Genomic DNA, 15868 nt, shown 5'->3' on the forward strand with positions numbered 1-15868 from the left:
TGAGAGGTATCTGGTACCCTGTATGGGAAGCACTCAGTGGACAGGGGGAATGTGGGAAGGAGGCAGAGAAGACAAGGAAGCAGCGGGGTCTCCCTGCGTGTGGTCTCAGTTGAAAGTCCCTGGTGGTTAGCTCTGTACAGGGAGCAAAGAGAAGAGTTGGGCAGTCGGATGGGGACAAATGACATCTTTCTATATTATTGTATCCCCCAAAAGATCCATATCATGGCATTCACCAGGGTCCTATACAATTCTATGCTGAACTGATTCTGTAGCCCTGAGTAGCACAGAATCTAACAGTAGGCACTGAGCATAAATCTAGCACTGTTCCAGCTTACCTAGTTTATAACTGAATTTCTCTCTTACTTCCTGGTTTTGGAATGTGTCTTGGGGTATCTGAAATAAGAGCCCAGGGTCCTGTGATAGGAATTTCCACATTCAATTTGTGGTATACTAAATTGCTGTTCAGTAATCCACAGAGGAGGGGTATACTTCCCTGGCTCACTGATGTTGTTGAGACTGGCCATGGACTTGCTTTGGCCAACAGGATGTTAGCAGATATGATATAAGCAGAAGTCAGAAATGGCTTGTGTGGCTGAGAGTGCCCTCCAGCCTTTTGCCCTGAAGTGAACATGGTCTGAGGAAGATGACTGACATGCAGAATAGATCTGGATCCAATCTATAGCTTGGCTTTAAACCCAGCTGAGCACAGCCTCAGTCAACTGAACATGCGAAAGAGAGAAGTAAATGTTGGTTTTTTTCCTTTTTTTTTTTCTTTTTAGAGCTGAACTTTCAGCATATAGAAGTTCCCAGGCTAGGGGTTGAATCAGAGCTACAGCTGCCAGCCCATACCACAGTCACAGCAATGCCAGATCGGAGCCACATCTGCAAGCTATACCACAGCTCACAGCAACACCTGATCCTTAACCCACTGAGCCAGGTCAGGGATCGATCCTGCATCCTCATGGATACTAGTCAGGTTCATGATCTGCTGAGCCACAATGGGAACTCCCCATAAATGCTTATTATTATAAGCACTGGAGTCCCACAGTTGTTTGGTTATATAGCATTATAGAAATAGATGACTGAGACATGATCTCAAAAGGTGGGACCTGTATGGACAAGATCAAGGGATCAATTCCTGCCCTCCTGCTCTTTCAACCACCCTAAACCCATTAGCCTATACTGATTTATCCTTGTGTCACAGAAAAGACTGAGGAAAACATGGAGATAGTATGATCAAAAGTTTAATCCATGAAAGAAAAAAAATTGATAAATTGGACTTCATTAAAATTAAAACTCTGCTCTAAGACATTTAAGAAAATGAAAAGACAAGGTCCAATCTGGGAGAAAATATCTGCAAAACACATATCTAATAAAGGACTTATATCCAAATATACAAGGTTTTTTCTTAAAACTCAACAATAAGAAAACCACCAACCCAATTTTTAAAATGGACTAAAGACCTGAACAGACACCTCACAAAGATGGAAAATAAGTATATGAAAAGATGCTCAACATTACATGTCATTAGAGAAATGCAAATTAAAATAACAATGGAATACCACTAAAATCCTATCAGAATGGTCAAAATGCAGAACACTGATACCATCAAATGCTTGCAAGGATGTGGAGCAACAGGAATTCCCACTCATTGCTGGTGGGAATGCAAAATAGTGCAGCCACTTTAGATGATATCTGGTTGTTTCTTATATAACAAGCATACTCATTCCATACAATCCAGCAATTGCACTCCTTGGCATTTATCCAAATGAGTTGAGAACTTATGTCCACACAAAAATCTGCAAATTCTTGCAGCAGTTTTATTTATAATTGCCAAAACATGGAAGCAATCAAGATATCCTTCAATAGGTGAATGGATGAGCAAACTGTGGTACCTCTATATAATGGAATATTGTTCAGGGATAAACAAAAATAAGCTATCAAGACACTGCTATGATGAGTTCCCTTGTGGGTGAAGCAGCTCACTTTTTTTTTCTCTAGCCTGCAGGAGAGGTGGGACAGGGGAGTTTGGTTGTCAGCAGGGTGGCCGCCCCATGGGGTAACCGCCTGGGTCATGGGTGCATGCATGGCATCTAGGGAGCTGACCAGTGGCCCAATGAAGGGAGAAGCCCTTGCCTGGAGCCAGAGCAAACCATTGAGGTCTGTCTGCCACCTGTGGGCAGGGGATTCATAAATTACCTCTCTGGAGCCCAAGGGTGAGGCTGGGGGTTGCAGAGCACCAGGGGGCACCCCCATTGAAACAGGAGGCATGGGTCCCTGGCCTCAGAACTTCCACATGCTGTGGGTGTGGCCTAAAAAAAAAGGCATTGCTATGTGATAATAAGACATATATGAATGTTGGTTTTTTGTTTTGTTTTTGTCTTTTTGCCTTTTCTAAGGCCGCAAACGTGGCATATGGAGATTCCCAGGCTAGGGGTCCAATTGGAGCCATAGCCACTGGCCTACGCCAGAGCCACAGCCACATGGGATCCGAGCCAAGTCTGCAACCTACACCACAGCTCACAGCAATGCTGGACCCTTAACCCACTGAGCAAGGCCAGGGATTGAACCTGTAACCTCATGGTTCCTAGTCAGATTCGTTAACCACTGCGCCACAACGGGAACTCCCATATATGAATGTTAAAGAACCTTAAATGCACACTGCTAAATGAAAGAAGCCAATCTAAAAAGGCTATATACTATATATAGAACTAGCATATGACCCAGCAATCCCACTCTTGGGCATATATCCAGACAAAACTTTCCTTGAAAAAGACACATGCACCCATATATTCAGTACAGCACTATTCACAATAGCCAAGACATGGAAACAACCTAAATGTCCATCGACAGATGAATGGATTACAAAGATGTGGTATATATACACAATGGAGTACTATTCAGCCATAAAAAAGAACAAAATAATGCCATTTGCAGCAACATGGATAAAACTAGAGACTCTCAGACTAAGTGAAGTAAATCAGAAAGAGAAAGCCAAATACCATATGATATCACTTATATCTGAAATCTAATACACGGCACAAAAGAACTTTTCCACAAAAAAGAAAACCATGGACATGGAGAACAGACTTGTGGTTGCCTAGGGGGAGGGGGAGGGAGTGGGATGGACTGGGAATTCGGGGTTAATAGATACAAACTATTGCCTTTGGAATGGATAAGCAATGAGATCCTCCTCTACAGCACTGGGAACTACAGTCACTTATGATGGAGCATGATAATGTGAGAAAAAGGATATGTGTATGTGCAACTGGGTCACCATGCTGCAGTAGAAAATTGACAGAACACTGTAAACTAGCTATAATGGAAGAAACAAAAATCATTAAAAAATTAAATAAAATAAAAAGGCTACATACTGAATGATTCCAACTATATGATATTGTGAAAAAGGTAAACCTATAAAGACAGTAAAAAGCCCAGTGATCGCCAGGGGTTTTGTGGGGAGGGAGGGAAGGATGAAGAGGTGGAGCATAGGGTATTTTTAGAGCAGTGAAATTATGCTGTATGATAAGCTTAATGGTGGATACATAGCACCTTGTATAGATGTCAAAACTCACAGGATGGGAGTTCCCGTCGTGGCGCAGTGGTTAATGAATCTGACTAGGAACCATGAGGTTGCAGGTTTGGTCCCTGCCCTTGCTCAGTGGGTTAATGATCCGGCATTGCCGTGAGCTGTGGTGTAGGTTGCAGATGCGGCTTGGATCCAGCGTTGCTGTGGCTCTGGCGTAGGCCGGCAGCTACAGCTCCGATTCGACCCCTAGCCTGGGAACCTCCATATGCCACGGGAGCGGCCCAATAAATAGCGAAAAGACAAAAAAACAAAACAAAACAAAACAAAACAAAAAAACCTCACAGGATGTACAACACAAAGAGTGTACTCCAGTGTAAACCATGGACTTTAGTTAACAATAACATACCCATATTGGCTCATCCGTGATGTTAAGATGTTAATAACGGGGGAAACAAGGGTCTGGATGAGGGAGTACATGGGAACTCTGTACTTTATGCTTATTTTTCTGTAAACCTAAAACCGCTGTAGGAGGTCCCGTTGTGGCACAGCAGAAACGAATCTGACTAGGAACTATGAGGGTGCAGGTTCGATCCCTGGCCTTGCTCAGTGGGTTAAGGATCCGGCATTGCCATGAGCTGTGGTGTAGGTCGCAGACACAGCCAGGATCTGGCATTGCTGTGGCTCTGGCGTAGGCTGGCAGCTGTAGCTCCGATTAGACCCCTAGCCTGGGAACCTCCATGTGCCATGGGTGCGGCCCTAAAAAGACTAAATAAATTAGTTAATTAATTAATTTTTAAAAACTGCTATAAAAAATAAAGTCTATAAATTAAATAAGTATGGGGATAGATGTTGTGCCACCAACTTCATGGGAAAACCACATGCACTCCTCCCCTAGAAGACGGCAGAGAAGGCATGGGTTAAGATGCCCATTCTGAGTGTCAAGGACTTGCTTCAATCTTTTCTAATTGTAGCTTTGAATTTAAATATAGGGAAAAAACTTGCTTCATTACGTTTCTATGATTTGGAGTAAAACTACCTCCTGGGAGTTTCCGTTGTGGCGCAGTGCTTAACGAATCCCACTAGGAAGCATGAGATTTCAGGTTCCATCCCTGGCCTTGCTCAGTGGGTTAAAGATCCAGCATTGCTGTGAGCTGTGGTGTAGGTTGCAGACGCGGCTCGGATCCCGTGTGGCTGTGGCTCTGATGTAGGCTGTTGGCTATAGCTCCAATCAGACCCCTAGCCTGGGAACCTCCATATGCCGCAGGAGCAGCCCAAGAAATGGCAAAAAGACAAAAAAAAAACCAAAAAAACAAAAACAAAAACAAAAAAAACCAAAAAAACTACCTCCTTATTCCTCCACCTGGACCCTCCATTTTGTCGTGTGTCTGTTCTAATCATAATATATTCTGACACAAGGCTATCACTGTTTGGATTCTGTTTGCATCCCTTCTTTTTTGGGGGGTTGGTAATGGCTGCTGGTTGTCCTCATATCCATGTTCCCCCTTCTTTCAGAGAAATAAAATTTTTAGCAGAGACACATAGTTCCCTAGAATGAAGACTCCATTTCCCACTCTTGCAGCAAAACATGGCTATGTGATTAAGTTCTGATCAACAGGTTGTAAGTGGAAATGCAGTGTAGTATCTTCCAAAATCCTTTCTAAAAGACAACTGACATGGGCTCTTCACTTCTTATTTTTCATCTATCTTGCTGCTAGAAAATACATGTAATGGCTGGAGCTCTAGCTGCCACCTTAGACCGTGAGGAAAATGAATTAATTCTAGGGATGGCAAATTAATTCTGGACGGAGCCTAAATCCCTGACAATATTTTAGGCACAGCCTCCATATCAGCTAGGACAGTCCTCCCCAGACTTTTTACCTTAGAGAGTGTTATATGCACTGTTGGTATCCCTTAAAGTGGGCTGGACTTTTAGCTGTCATTATCCTCATCACTGTGCCTGAGAGATCTTTTCTTAAAAGTGCAAAAAGCCTCAGCTACCAGTGTTCCCAGAAGGCCAAAAGTGCTAAGGAATTAACACCCTGTGGGATCAATCCTCAACTAAAGACTTTTAGGAGTTGGAGTATAAATACCCCAACTCCCCTGCCCCGTGGGTAGGATAATCTAAGGTGTGTGTTTTGCATTGTTCCCCAGAGTTTCCCTCAGGATTAAGCTTCAGTTAACCATGGTGCTTGACACCATATGCTTGACAACCATGCTGCTTGACAGCATATGTTCTCCGAGGATAGTTCCAACATGGATGTGGGTTGATAGTTTCATTCATATTCATGAATCAGATGAAAATGAAAGAATGAAGGCATACATCAGAGCTTCACTTGTTAGTCAATGATATGAACAACCCCTTTGCTGAATAAAGTAAGAGTTTCAAATACTGTCACTTTTTTATGCTAATCACAATGTAACAGCTAGAGACACCATATTCTTAAAGTTTAATCTGCAATACTGACACTTTCTCCATAACCTTATTTTTCTCATTTCTATTTTTATTTTTTTTGTGTCTTTTATCTTTTTAAGGCCACACCTGCAGCATATGGAGGTTCCAGGCTGGGGGTCCAATCGGGGCTGCAGCTGCTGGCCTACGTCACAGCCACAGCAGTGCAGGATCGAGCCATGTCTGCAATTTACACCACAGCTCCTGGCAATGCCGGATCCTTAACCTACTGAGCGAGGCTAGGGACTGAACCTGCATCCTCGTGGATACCAGTCGGGTTTGTTAATTGCGGAGCCATGATGGGAATTCCTCTCTATCACTTTAGGTCTAGGCTAGAGTCTAGCAAACAATGGTGAACTACACTTTATTGAAACACAGCCAAGCTTATTATTTATTGTCTGTAGCAGCTTTTGTACTTCAAGGCACAGGTGAGAAGTTATGACACAATCACACAGTCTACAAAGCCTATAATATTTACCATCTGGTCCTTTACAGAAACTTTTTGCTAATATTTAAGTACTTTTGTGTTTAATACCATTTATTTAATTTTAAATTTATATGATTTGTCAGTAACGCCATGTTCAACAATTGGCTCACAAAATTCCTGAGAATTTTAACTATCGGCTCTTGCAAACAGTAGAAGCTGACTGCTGCATACCACTGCTTTCTGGTATCCCTTTACCTCCCAAGTAACCTACTTTTGCTTGAATCCTTGTCTCAGAGTTAGCTTCTGGAAGAAACCAAAATAAGACAGAGAAAAGTAAACTTCCATCTTGTTAAGCCGCTGCTATTTGTGTGTGCTTCCTTATAGCTGGATCTATTCCCAACTGAGAGAGTGAGGCTTGAGATTAATTCATAATGCAAGCATGTGAGAAATATTTTTTGGGAGCATATACTTTTTTTTTTTTTTTTTTTTAGGGCCACACCTGGGGCATATGGAAGTTCCTGGGCTAGGGATCAAATCAAAGCTGCAGCTGCCAGCCTACCCCACAACCACAGCAACGCCAGATCTGAGACACGTCTGTGACCTACACCACAGTTTGTGGCAATGCTGAATCTTTAACCCACTGAGCAAAGCCAGGGATCAAACCCACATCCTCATGGATACTAGGATGTATCCTCATGAGGCACAGCAGGAACGCCCTTAGAGCACGTACTTAATAGGGACACAGCTGGAAACACCGTAGACCCAAGTGTAGGTTTTCATGGAAGGTGGACAATAACAAATAACAAAAGTATCTACATGATGGGGAGGTGGGCACAGAACATCTCTTTGAGGTCACAGTTGAGCAGTGGCCTAATGGTGAGAAGGAGCGAATCACACAAAATGTTGAGAGAAGAATATTCCAGAGAGAAGGAACTGCAAGTCCAAAGGCCCTGAGATGGAGATGAGCTTAGCAAGTCCCAGGGAGGTCTGCGTGGCTGGACCCTGGTGAGTGAAGGGGGAATGGAGGAGTCAAGGCCAGATCATGCAGGCCCTTGCAGGCCAGAGTGAGGACCTGGGATTTTATGTTATCGCAGTGGGAAGCACTTGAGAGTTTTAAACAGGGGAGAGGAGTTCCCATCGTGGTGCAGTGGAAATGAATCCAAGTAGGAACCATGAGGTTTCGGGTTCGATCCCTGACCTTGCTCAGTGGGTTAAGGATCTGCCATGGCTGTGAGCTGTTGTGGTGTGGGTCGTAGGCGTGGCTTGGATCCCTTGTTGCTGTGGCTGTAGTCGGCAGCTGTTGCTCCAATTTGACCCCTAATCTGGGAACTTCCATATGCCACTGGTATGGCCCTAAAAAGACCGGAAAAAAAAAAAAGAAAAAAAAAAAGATTACTTTAACTGTTAAGTGGAGACTAGAGATGACAAGAGTGGGAGGTGGGAGCATGAAAACCCGGTAGAAGGCCACCCCAGATGCCCAGGTGAGAGAGGGGAGGGTTGCCTAGGCAAGGAAGGTGCCACGGTTTGTTACCAAATAACCCCCAGCGATTCATGCCTCCTTTAATTTGTGCCCTTGTGTGGTCCCCTCCCACCTGGACTCTGGACTGATCTTGTGACTTGTTTAGACCAATAGATTGTGACGGCACTGATGCTATAAGAGTTCTGAAGCTTAGGCTGTAGGAAGAGTCTAGCAGCTTTTGCTCTCACCCTCAGAGACCTCAAGACCACACTGTGAGGAAGCCTAGGCTGCTCTCCTTGAGGATAAAAGACCTTCTGATAGTCAGCACCAGTCTTGCAGCCATATGAGGCCACCTTGGACCCTCCAGCCACAGCTGAGCCAGCAGATGAGACAGTGCATGAAAGATCCCAGTTGAAACCATCAGAATCTCCCAGATGGCCAACCCACACAATCAAGGAAAATAATAAATCACTGTTGTTTCCAGCCACTGAGTTTTAGCGTATGTATTATGTAGCAATAGATAACGGAAACCAGTGTGAGAGGGGCACAAACTAATACATTTTACCCTTTCCCTTGGAGATACCCAAGGATCAGATCTGCTTCCTCTAAGCCCATCCTGGCCCTCCCACTCTCCTTGGAGAGGCACTTTTGCAAGTGTCTGGAATGACATGCCTCCAAGTTACTATAAGAGCCCTTTGTTTTGGGTTTGGTTTTGTCTGCCCGTCTGGATATACAACAGAGTCATGGATTCACCCCAGTGGATTTGAGTCAAGCCTTGTCCTCCTTCTGATTTGCTGGATTACCTTGTCCAAGTTCCTCAACATCTATCTTAATCATTCAAGAGATTAAAAAGGCCTGCCCTACTTACCTCAAAGTAATAACAGCAAACATGTACATAGCACTTACCATGGGACAGGCACTATTTTAACCTTTTGACATATATGAACTTATTCAGCCACATAACCATCCTATGAGGTAAGGACTTTTAGAACCTGTGCTCTACAGATGAGGAAGCTGAGGTTTAGAGAGGTTGAAAGACTTGTGCATCTTCACATCCACTCATATGGTTATTATTAAATATAACAATGACAGAAAATAACAAGTGTTGGTGAGGATGTGGAGAAATTAGAACCCTTGTGCAAAGCCGATGGGAATGTAAAATGGTGTAGCCAGTGTGGAAAATAGGTATGGCAGTTCCTCAAAAAGTTAAGCATAGAATTACCACATGATTCAGTAATTGCACTTCTGGGTATATACCCAAAAGAAGTGAAAGAAGGGATGTGAACAGATATTTGTACACTCATATTCACAGCAAATTGTTTACAATAGCCAAAAGGCGGAAATAACCCAAATGCCTTAAAAAGGCATACAATTCTGATACATGCTACAACATGGTTGAAATTTGAAAACATTATGCTTAATGAAATAAGCCAAACACAAAAGGACAAACATTGCATAATTTCACTGATATGAGGTATCTAGAATGGGTAAATTTATAGAGACAGAAAGTAGAAGAGTGGTTACTAGGAGCTAAAGGGAAGGTATTGGGGAATTAGTGTTTAATGGAATGATGAAAGGTTTCAAAGATGGATGGTGGTAATGACTGCACGATATTGTGAATGTCCTTCATACCACTGAATTGTACACTTAAAAGTGATTAAAATGACAAATTTTATGTGATGTATATTTTACCACAATAAAAAAAAATTTCAGGGAGTTTCTCTTGTGACTCAGCAGGTTAAGAACCCGACTAGTATCCCTAAGGATGCAGGTTTGATCCCTGGCCTTGCTCAGTGCATTAAGGATCTGGCATTGCCACAAGCTGCAGTGTAGGTCACAGGTGCAGCTCAGATCCCACAGTGCTGTGGTGTAAGCTGGCAGCTGCAGTTTCAACCCCTAGCCTGAGAACTTTTATATGCTGCAAGTGCAGCTCTAAAAAGAAAAAGAAAAAAGAAAAAAGAAATTAGGATAGATCATGATGGAAGATAATGTAAGAAAGGGAATGTATATAGATGTATGACTGGATCACTTAAGTACAGCAGGCATTGGCACAACATTGTAAATCAACTATACTTTAATTTAAAAATAAATAAATAAACTTTTACCACTAAAAAAAATTTTTAAGAGAAAAAAGAAATTTGGAGTTCCTGTTGTGGCTCAGCAGTTAACAAATCCAAATAGCATTTATGAGGACATGGGTTCGATCCCTGGCCTCAATCAGTGGGTTAGGATCTGGCGTTGCCATGAGCTATGGTGTAGGTCGAAGACGAGGATCAGATCCTGAGTTGCTGTGGCTGTGGTGTAGGCTGGCAGCTGGACCCCTAGCCTGGGAACCGCCATATGCTACAGATGCAGCCCTAAAAAGACAGAAAGACAGAAAGGAAGGAAGGAACAAAGGAAGAGAGGGAGGGAGGGAAGGAAGAAAGAAATTTGTGCATACTGTGATGCTGGTGGGTGATAGACAGAGATGGGAATCTAAACCTGGGCAGTCTAGCTCCAGGATTTTTTTTTTTTTTTTTTTTAGGGCCACACCTGTAAGTTCCCAGGCTAGGGGTCAAATGGAAACTGGCCTATGCCACAACCAAAGCAACACCAGATCCAAGCTGAGTCTGTCTGCAAGCTGAGTCTGTCTGCAAACTACACCACAGCTCATGGCAACACCAGATCCTTAACCCACTGAGGCCAGAGATGGAATCCGCATCCTCATGGATACTAGTCGGGTTCATAACCCACTGAACTCCTAACTCCAGGATTCTGATATATTTATGTATGTTACCAAAGGAGACTGGGATCTGAAAGCCTTTGGGAAAAACAGAAAGTATAAGGAGAGTAAAAAGAAATACTGAGGAATAATGAGCCATTTTTGGGGGGTTTTGTTCCTTATCAATCATCTCCCTTAAGGCATCCAGAAATAATGGCAAACACCTAGGATTCAAGCTCCAGAAGTGGTTCCAAGTTTGGAGCCTATGGCTTAGTAGCTGTGACACTTCAGACAAATCCCTCCCCTAGTCTTTCAAGCTTCCTCCCCTTGAGGATTTATCTGTTCTGCTACTCTTCAGGGTGGTTGTGTGGGTCACAGGAGTTATTACATATGTGTTTCAATTATTTATTGCTGCATGAGAAACTACTCCAAAATCTAAAACAACTAGGCTCAGCTGGGCAGGTTTTTTGCTCCATGTGGCATCAGATAAGATTATGCATATGGCTGCATTCGGCTGGCAGTTCAGCTAGGGTTAGAATGTCTGTGATGATTTCATTTACATTCTAGTGCTCAGCTGGAATCTAGAGTATCTTGAGGAGTTAGCTGGGCCTCCCTCCTCCATGTGGCTCTCCAGCTGGGTAGCCAGACATCTTTAGACCCAAGATAATAGAAGCAAAAGCTGCCAAGTCTCTTCAGGCTTAGACTCAGAATTGGCAGGGTCATTTATACAACATTCTATGGGTTAAAGCAAGTGATAAGACCAGCCAGATTCAAAAGGAGGAGAAATAGCTTACTCCTTGATGGGAGAAACAGCATCCTCATGCAAAGATGAGAGGGCTTATTGGCAGCCGTCTTTGCCCACAATCCACCACAGTCATGCTCATAGGTGGGGAATCAAAGTTCAATTGACCCCCTACCAAAAGGTAGGATTAGACTAGAGTCTTACGAATAGTTTTTGCATAATGCCAAACACTGTAGCACACAGCAAATGTTCAGTAAGTGATTATTATTAACCATTATTATTTTAACAACTTCCCCTAACAGTTACAGATAGCACAGGTACTATATCCACTTCACAGTGATACATGGACCAATGATAACACCACAACTCTTTGGGTTCCCTTTTCCAGATACTGGAAACTGAGGCTTAGGAAGGTTGAGTGACCTGCCTTGAGTCATACGCTTAGGTAGCTAGCACATGGTGAAATCCACATTCAAAAATGTCTTCCCCTGGAATTCCTGCTGTGGCACAACTGAATCATCAGAGTCTGCAGTGTCAGGAGGCAGGTTTGATCCCTGGCCTGGCACAGTGGGTTAAAGAATCTGGCAGCTCAGAGCTGACCCCTAGCAGAGGAACTTCATATGCTGCAGAGCAGCCAAAAAAAAAAAGAAAAAAAAAAGTATGTGTGTGTGTGTGTGTGTGTGTGTGTGTATTATATATAGTCTTCCTTCACTAACTATGCTGTTTTTCCTTCATTCATTGGCATCCACCATATGCTCAAAGGAGTATACATAAGAGTATAATGAGGAGTTCCCTGGTGTCTCAGCAGGTTAAGGATTCGGCTTTATCATTGTGGCTCAGATTGCTGCTATCAAGTGTGTTTGATCCCTAGCCCCAGGAACTTCCATAGGCAGTGGGTGCGGCCAAAAAAAAAAACAAACAAAAACAAACAAACAAAAAAAACGGTATAATGACAATTAGTTATTGAATAATACTACATAACATTATGTCACTGGATCCTTACCGTAAGTCTATAATGAAGGTATTATAATAATCCCCTCTCCATTTCACAGATACGAATGAGGCAGTGAGGTTAAAGACAGCATCTTACCCACAGAGGGATTATAATCTATTGGAGAGGATATAGAATATTCAAGCAAATAATTAAAAACATAATTACAAATTATTCGGTTAATAGAGCCCTGGTACCGACCCAGTGGGGAACCTCAGGTAACCCTGGCAAAGGGTCTCCCTGCCAATAGTAAAGATGGAGCCCACAGAACAAGCGCGTTTACGCACACCGCCATTACCCACAATGCAGTGGCAGGAGGGGGAGGAGCAGGTTCTGCCAGAAGTTAATATGGTCCCCATAGTTACACCATCCTCTCTTTTCACCTAATCAGCGACCTGATTGCCCAGACCAGGCTACCGATCAGGAACTAAGCCTCCTTCGTGCCTCCACTCACCGTGACCACAGGAGCGACTGAAGCCAGGCAGCACCTCAAGGAGTTCAACTCCGTAACCAAGGAAACACCACTTCCGCTGACGTCATTACGGCGACACGTGGATCCAAGATGGCGGCGGGGATGGTGAGTGAAGGAGACTCTGGGAGCCGGAGAAGGAGCGGGGCCCTCCGGGGATCCCAGGACCCTCTGGTGTCCTATTCCTGGTCTGATCCATCTCCACGACCCCTAGCTCAGGCCTGAGAGACATTCCTGATTGGACTCGTTTATCCATAAACTCCGCCCCTTGCCCCGGCCTTTGCCCTGCACTCAGGCCTGTCAAGGCCCGAAGTTTTGGGGGAGGCACAGGGTCGGAGGAAAGGTCTTGGCTGCACCCTCCGCCAGTTCTTATTCTGACTTTGGTCCCTTCCATTATGACCTCCACTTTCCAATTTTCACATCCCAGCCCTGTCCCTTCTGAAGAGCCCCCCATTATTTCCACCTTCGCTCCTTCTCACGTCCAAACCCCGCTCTCTCCGCCACTCCGCCTCTCCACTATCCTGACTAGTACGCGGATGCGACCTCACTTCTGTCCAGCCTCCCAGCCCAAGCCATGTCCTCACTACTACCCTCGACTGTTCCCACCGCGCACCTGTCACGACTGCCAGTGCCCCGAAGCATGCTTTTACCCGCCCCCCATGCATTCTCCATCCCCACATCCATCCCTAATCATTTATCCTGCCTTTTCTCAACTCCCTGCCTCTCTCCTGGGGAGCTTTTATCCCACTGGTTCTCAACTTTACTGTGCGTAAGACTGGGCGGCGGGGGGGGGGAGGGGTGATGGGGGAGACTTGTTAAAAATGCAGTTTCCAAAGATTCTAATTCGTAAGGCTAGGTGATGCCCAGGAATCTGCACTTTTATAAGACTCCAGTGATTATGATGGTCTGTAATTTTGTTTTGAAAAGCACTATACCAGCCCCGCGTGGCTCCATCACCTACCTATGCTCCTACAGGGCCACACAGCTCATTAGGATGAAGCCTGTGTGAGGATAAGGGTGTATGGACAAGCTGTACAAGGAAAGTGGGTCAGGACTTGCTGGCTCCTGGTGCAGAACGCTGGAAGTAGATCTATGAAGGACTAGCCCAGTCTCCTTACAGAAACTCGGCTGATGTTCTGTTTGTCAAGAAACCAGAACTAGGGAGTTCCCATTATGGCACAGTGGAAACGAATCTGACTAGTATCCATCAGGATGCGGGTTCGATCCCTGGCCTTGCTCAGTGGGTCAGGGATCCGGTCGCAGACTTGGCTCAGCTCCTGAGTTGCTGTGGTGTAGGCCGGTAGCTGCAGCTCCGATTTGACCCCTAGCCTGGGAACTTCCATATGCCGCAAGTGTGGCCCTAAAAAAGCAAAAAAAAAAAAAAAAAAAAAAGAAGGAAAGAAACCAGAACCAAAACTGAAGTCACTTAGTCCAAACTAGTTTTCTAGGTGTGCCTGTATGTTGCTTCCTCAGCAGGTAATTTCATCCTGTGAGTGCTTGCAAAGGACATTTGACTTTAGCAAAGGAAAATTCTTTTTTAATTCTTTGGTTTGATTTTCTCCAAACAGGTGTAGGTTATCAGCTGATAACAAGTTCCCCTCCAGCTAACCAACTGATAAATTATCTTTTTTTTATTTAATGAGGGATTCATTATTTAGAACCTCAGGGGTCAGCCAGAAGACTTAATAGCCTTGCTGTGGTTTTAGACTTCAGTCTGTTATCACAGTGGGGAAAGACCCCAAAAGTGGCATGTTGAAACCCATTTTTTTTCCTGGACCACATTCTGGACAAGGATGGTGTAAGAACTTAACAGGAAAGTCACACCCTCTTTTGCCATAGGGAAAAAGTTCAATAAAGTGACATTTACAGCATTGCACTGGGAAATTCTTGCCCTGTTCAAAAGTTTTTAAGAGGTAATAAGTTAGCGATACGTATTTCTGGTACTCGTTTATTTAATCAACAAATATTTGAGTGCCTGCTCTGTGCCAAGACCTAGGGATGTACTGGTAAATTAGAGGGTCAAGGTCCCTACCCTTGAGCTTTTCTAGTCTGCAGACAGTCAGTGAGTAACTAAACAAATAAACCAGCAAGGTAATGTCAGATAGTGGTAAGTGCTATGAAGACAGCAAAGTGAAGTGATGGTGATTGGGGGTGACAAGGTGATGCAACTGCTTTGGATTAAGTGGTTAGAGTTCTCTTCTCAGAGAAAGTGACATGAGTTGAGAGCTGATTGACAAGAAACCAGCATTGCAAAGAGTGTTCCAGGCAAAGGAGATGGCAAGTGTCAAGGACCAAGGGGGGAAGGGGGGAGTTCCCGTTGTGGCACAGTTGAAACACCAATCTGACTAGTAACCGTGAGGGCACGGGTTCCATCCCTGGCCTTGCTCAGTGGATTAAGGATCTGGTGTGGCTGTGGCTGTGGTGTAGACTGGCAGTTACAGCTCCGATTCAGCCCCTAGCCTGGAAACTTACATATGCCATTGGTGCAGCCCTAAAAAGAAAAAGGAAAAAAAAAACTGGAAAAGTGTAAGTTTGAGGAACACAGAAGGCTAGAGTGGCTGAAACATGGTGGGGGTGGGGTTGGGGGTGGGGGCCAGAGGGTGATAGGAGACAGAATTGGAAAGAGGCAGGAGGAGCAGTGTTTCTAGAAGCATGCCTGTATTTGCTATAGTCCACAGTTTGTGGACTGCGTTTTCAAAGACTTCTATTCAGGTGCTTCTCCATCCCAGCTTCTCCAGAACATTCCATGAAGGGAGCTAGCTTATTCTCAGCCTGCAGAGAAACCATGGAAAGGAGTTTGAATCTTATTCTAAGCACAGAGTGGAAAGCACAGTGATTTAGTGTTTGTCACCTGGAAGCACCTGTGCTTTCATGGTGAATACCGTAACTCATTTCAAGAAACAGGATGTAATGTATACAGTGACCCACAGAGGCCAGTTTAAAGAGTGTCCGTGAGAAACTTCGTATTTGATGCAATAGTGAGAAGGTGTGGAAGCAAGTTTATTACAGGCGGATATGTGTGACAGGCAGAGTGGGCAGATAGACTTGAGTTTGGTCTGTGTTTAGCACTTTATTACACGGAAGTCGTAACAGCTTATACA

General features: G+C 44.2%; 1 protein-coding gene and 1 long non-coding RNA gene across 5 annotated transcripts in view; one reads left to right on the plus strand and one right to left on the minus strand.

Annotated features, from left to right (window-relative positions):
- Window positions 1-12810, minus strand: part of LOC146395254 (uncharacterized) — a 48146-nt gene extending 35336 nt beyond the window's left edge. Inside the window, exon 1 of the long non-coding RNA XR_014832147.1 lies at window positions 12753-12810. This is a non-coding gene — a long non-coding RNA (uncharacterized LOC146395254). The remainder of the gene's footprint in view (window positions 1-12752) is intronic.
- Window positions 12811-12836: 26 nt separating this feature from the next.
- TM9SF4 (transmembrane 9 superfamily member 4) overlaps window positions 12837-15868 on the plus strand; it is a 57075-nt gene continuing 54043 nt past the window's right edge. For all 4 annotated transcript variants that reach the window (XM_085003529.1, XM_085003530.1, XM_005672825.4 and 1 more), the window contains exon 1: window positions 12837-12875. In XM_085003529.1, coding sequence (XP_084859655.1) covers window positions 12861-12875 — 15 coding nt within the window. In that variant the 5' untranslated portion in view covers window positions 12837-12860. The remainder of the gene's footprint in view (window positions 12876-15868) is intronic.

Source organism: Sus scrofa, chromosome 17, assembly GCF_054392235.1.
Source record: "Sus scrofa isolate SSC_HxYL_T2T_F1_AM1 chromosome 17, Sscrofa_HxYL_maternal_Yorkshire_Landrace_v2.0, whole genome shotgun sequence".
Classification (NCBI taxonomy): domain Eukaryota; kingdom Metazoa; phylum Chordata; class Mammalia; order Artiodactyla; family Suidae; genus Sus; species Sus scrofa.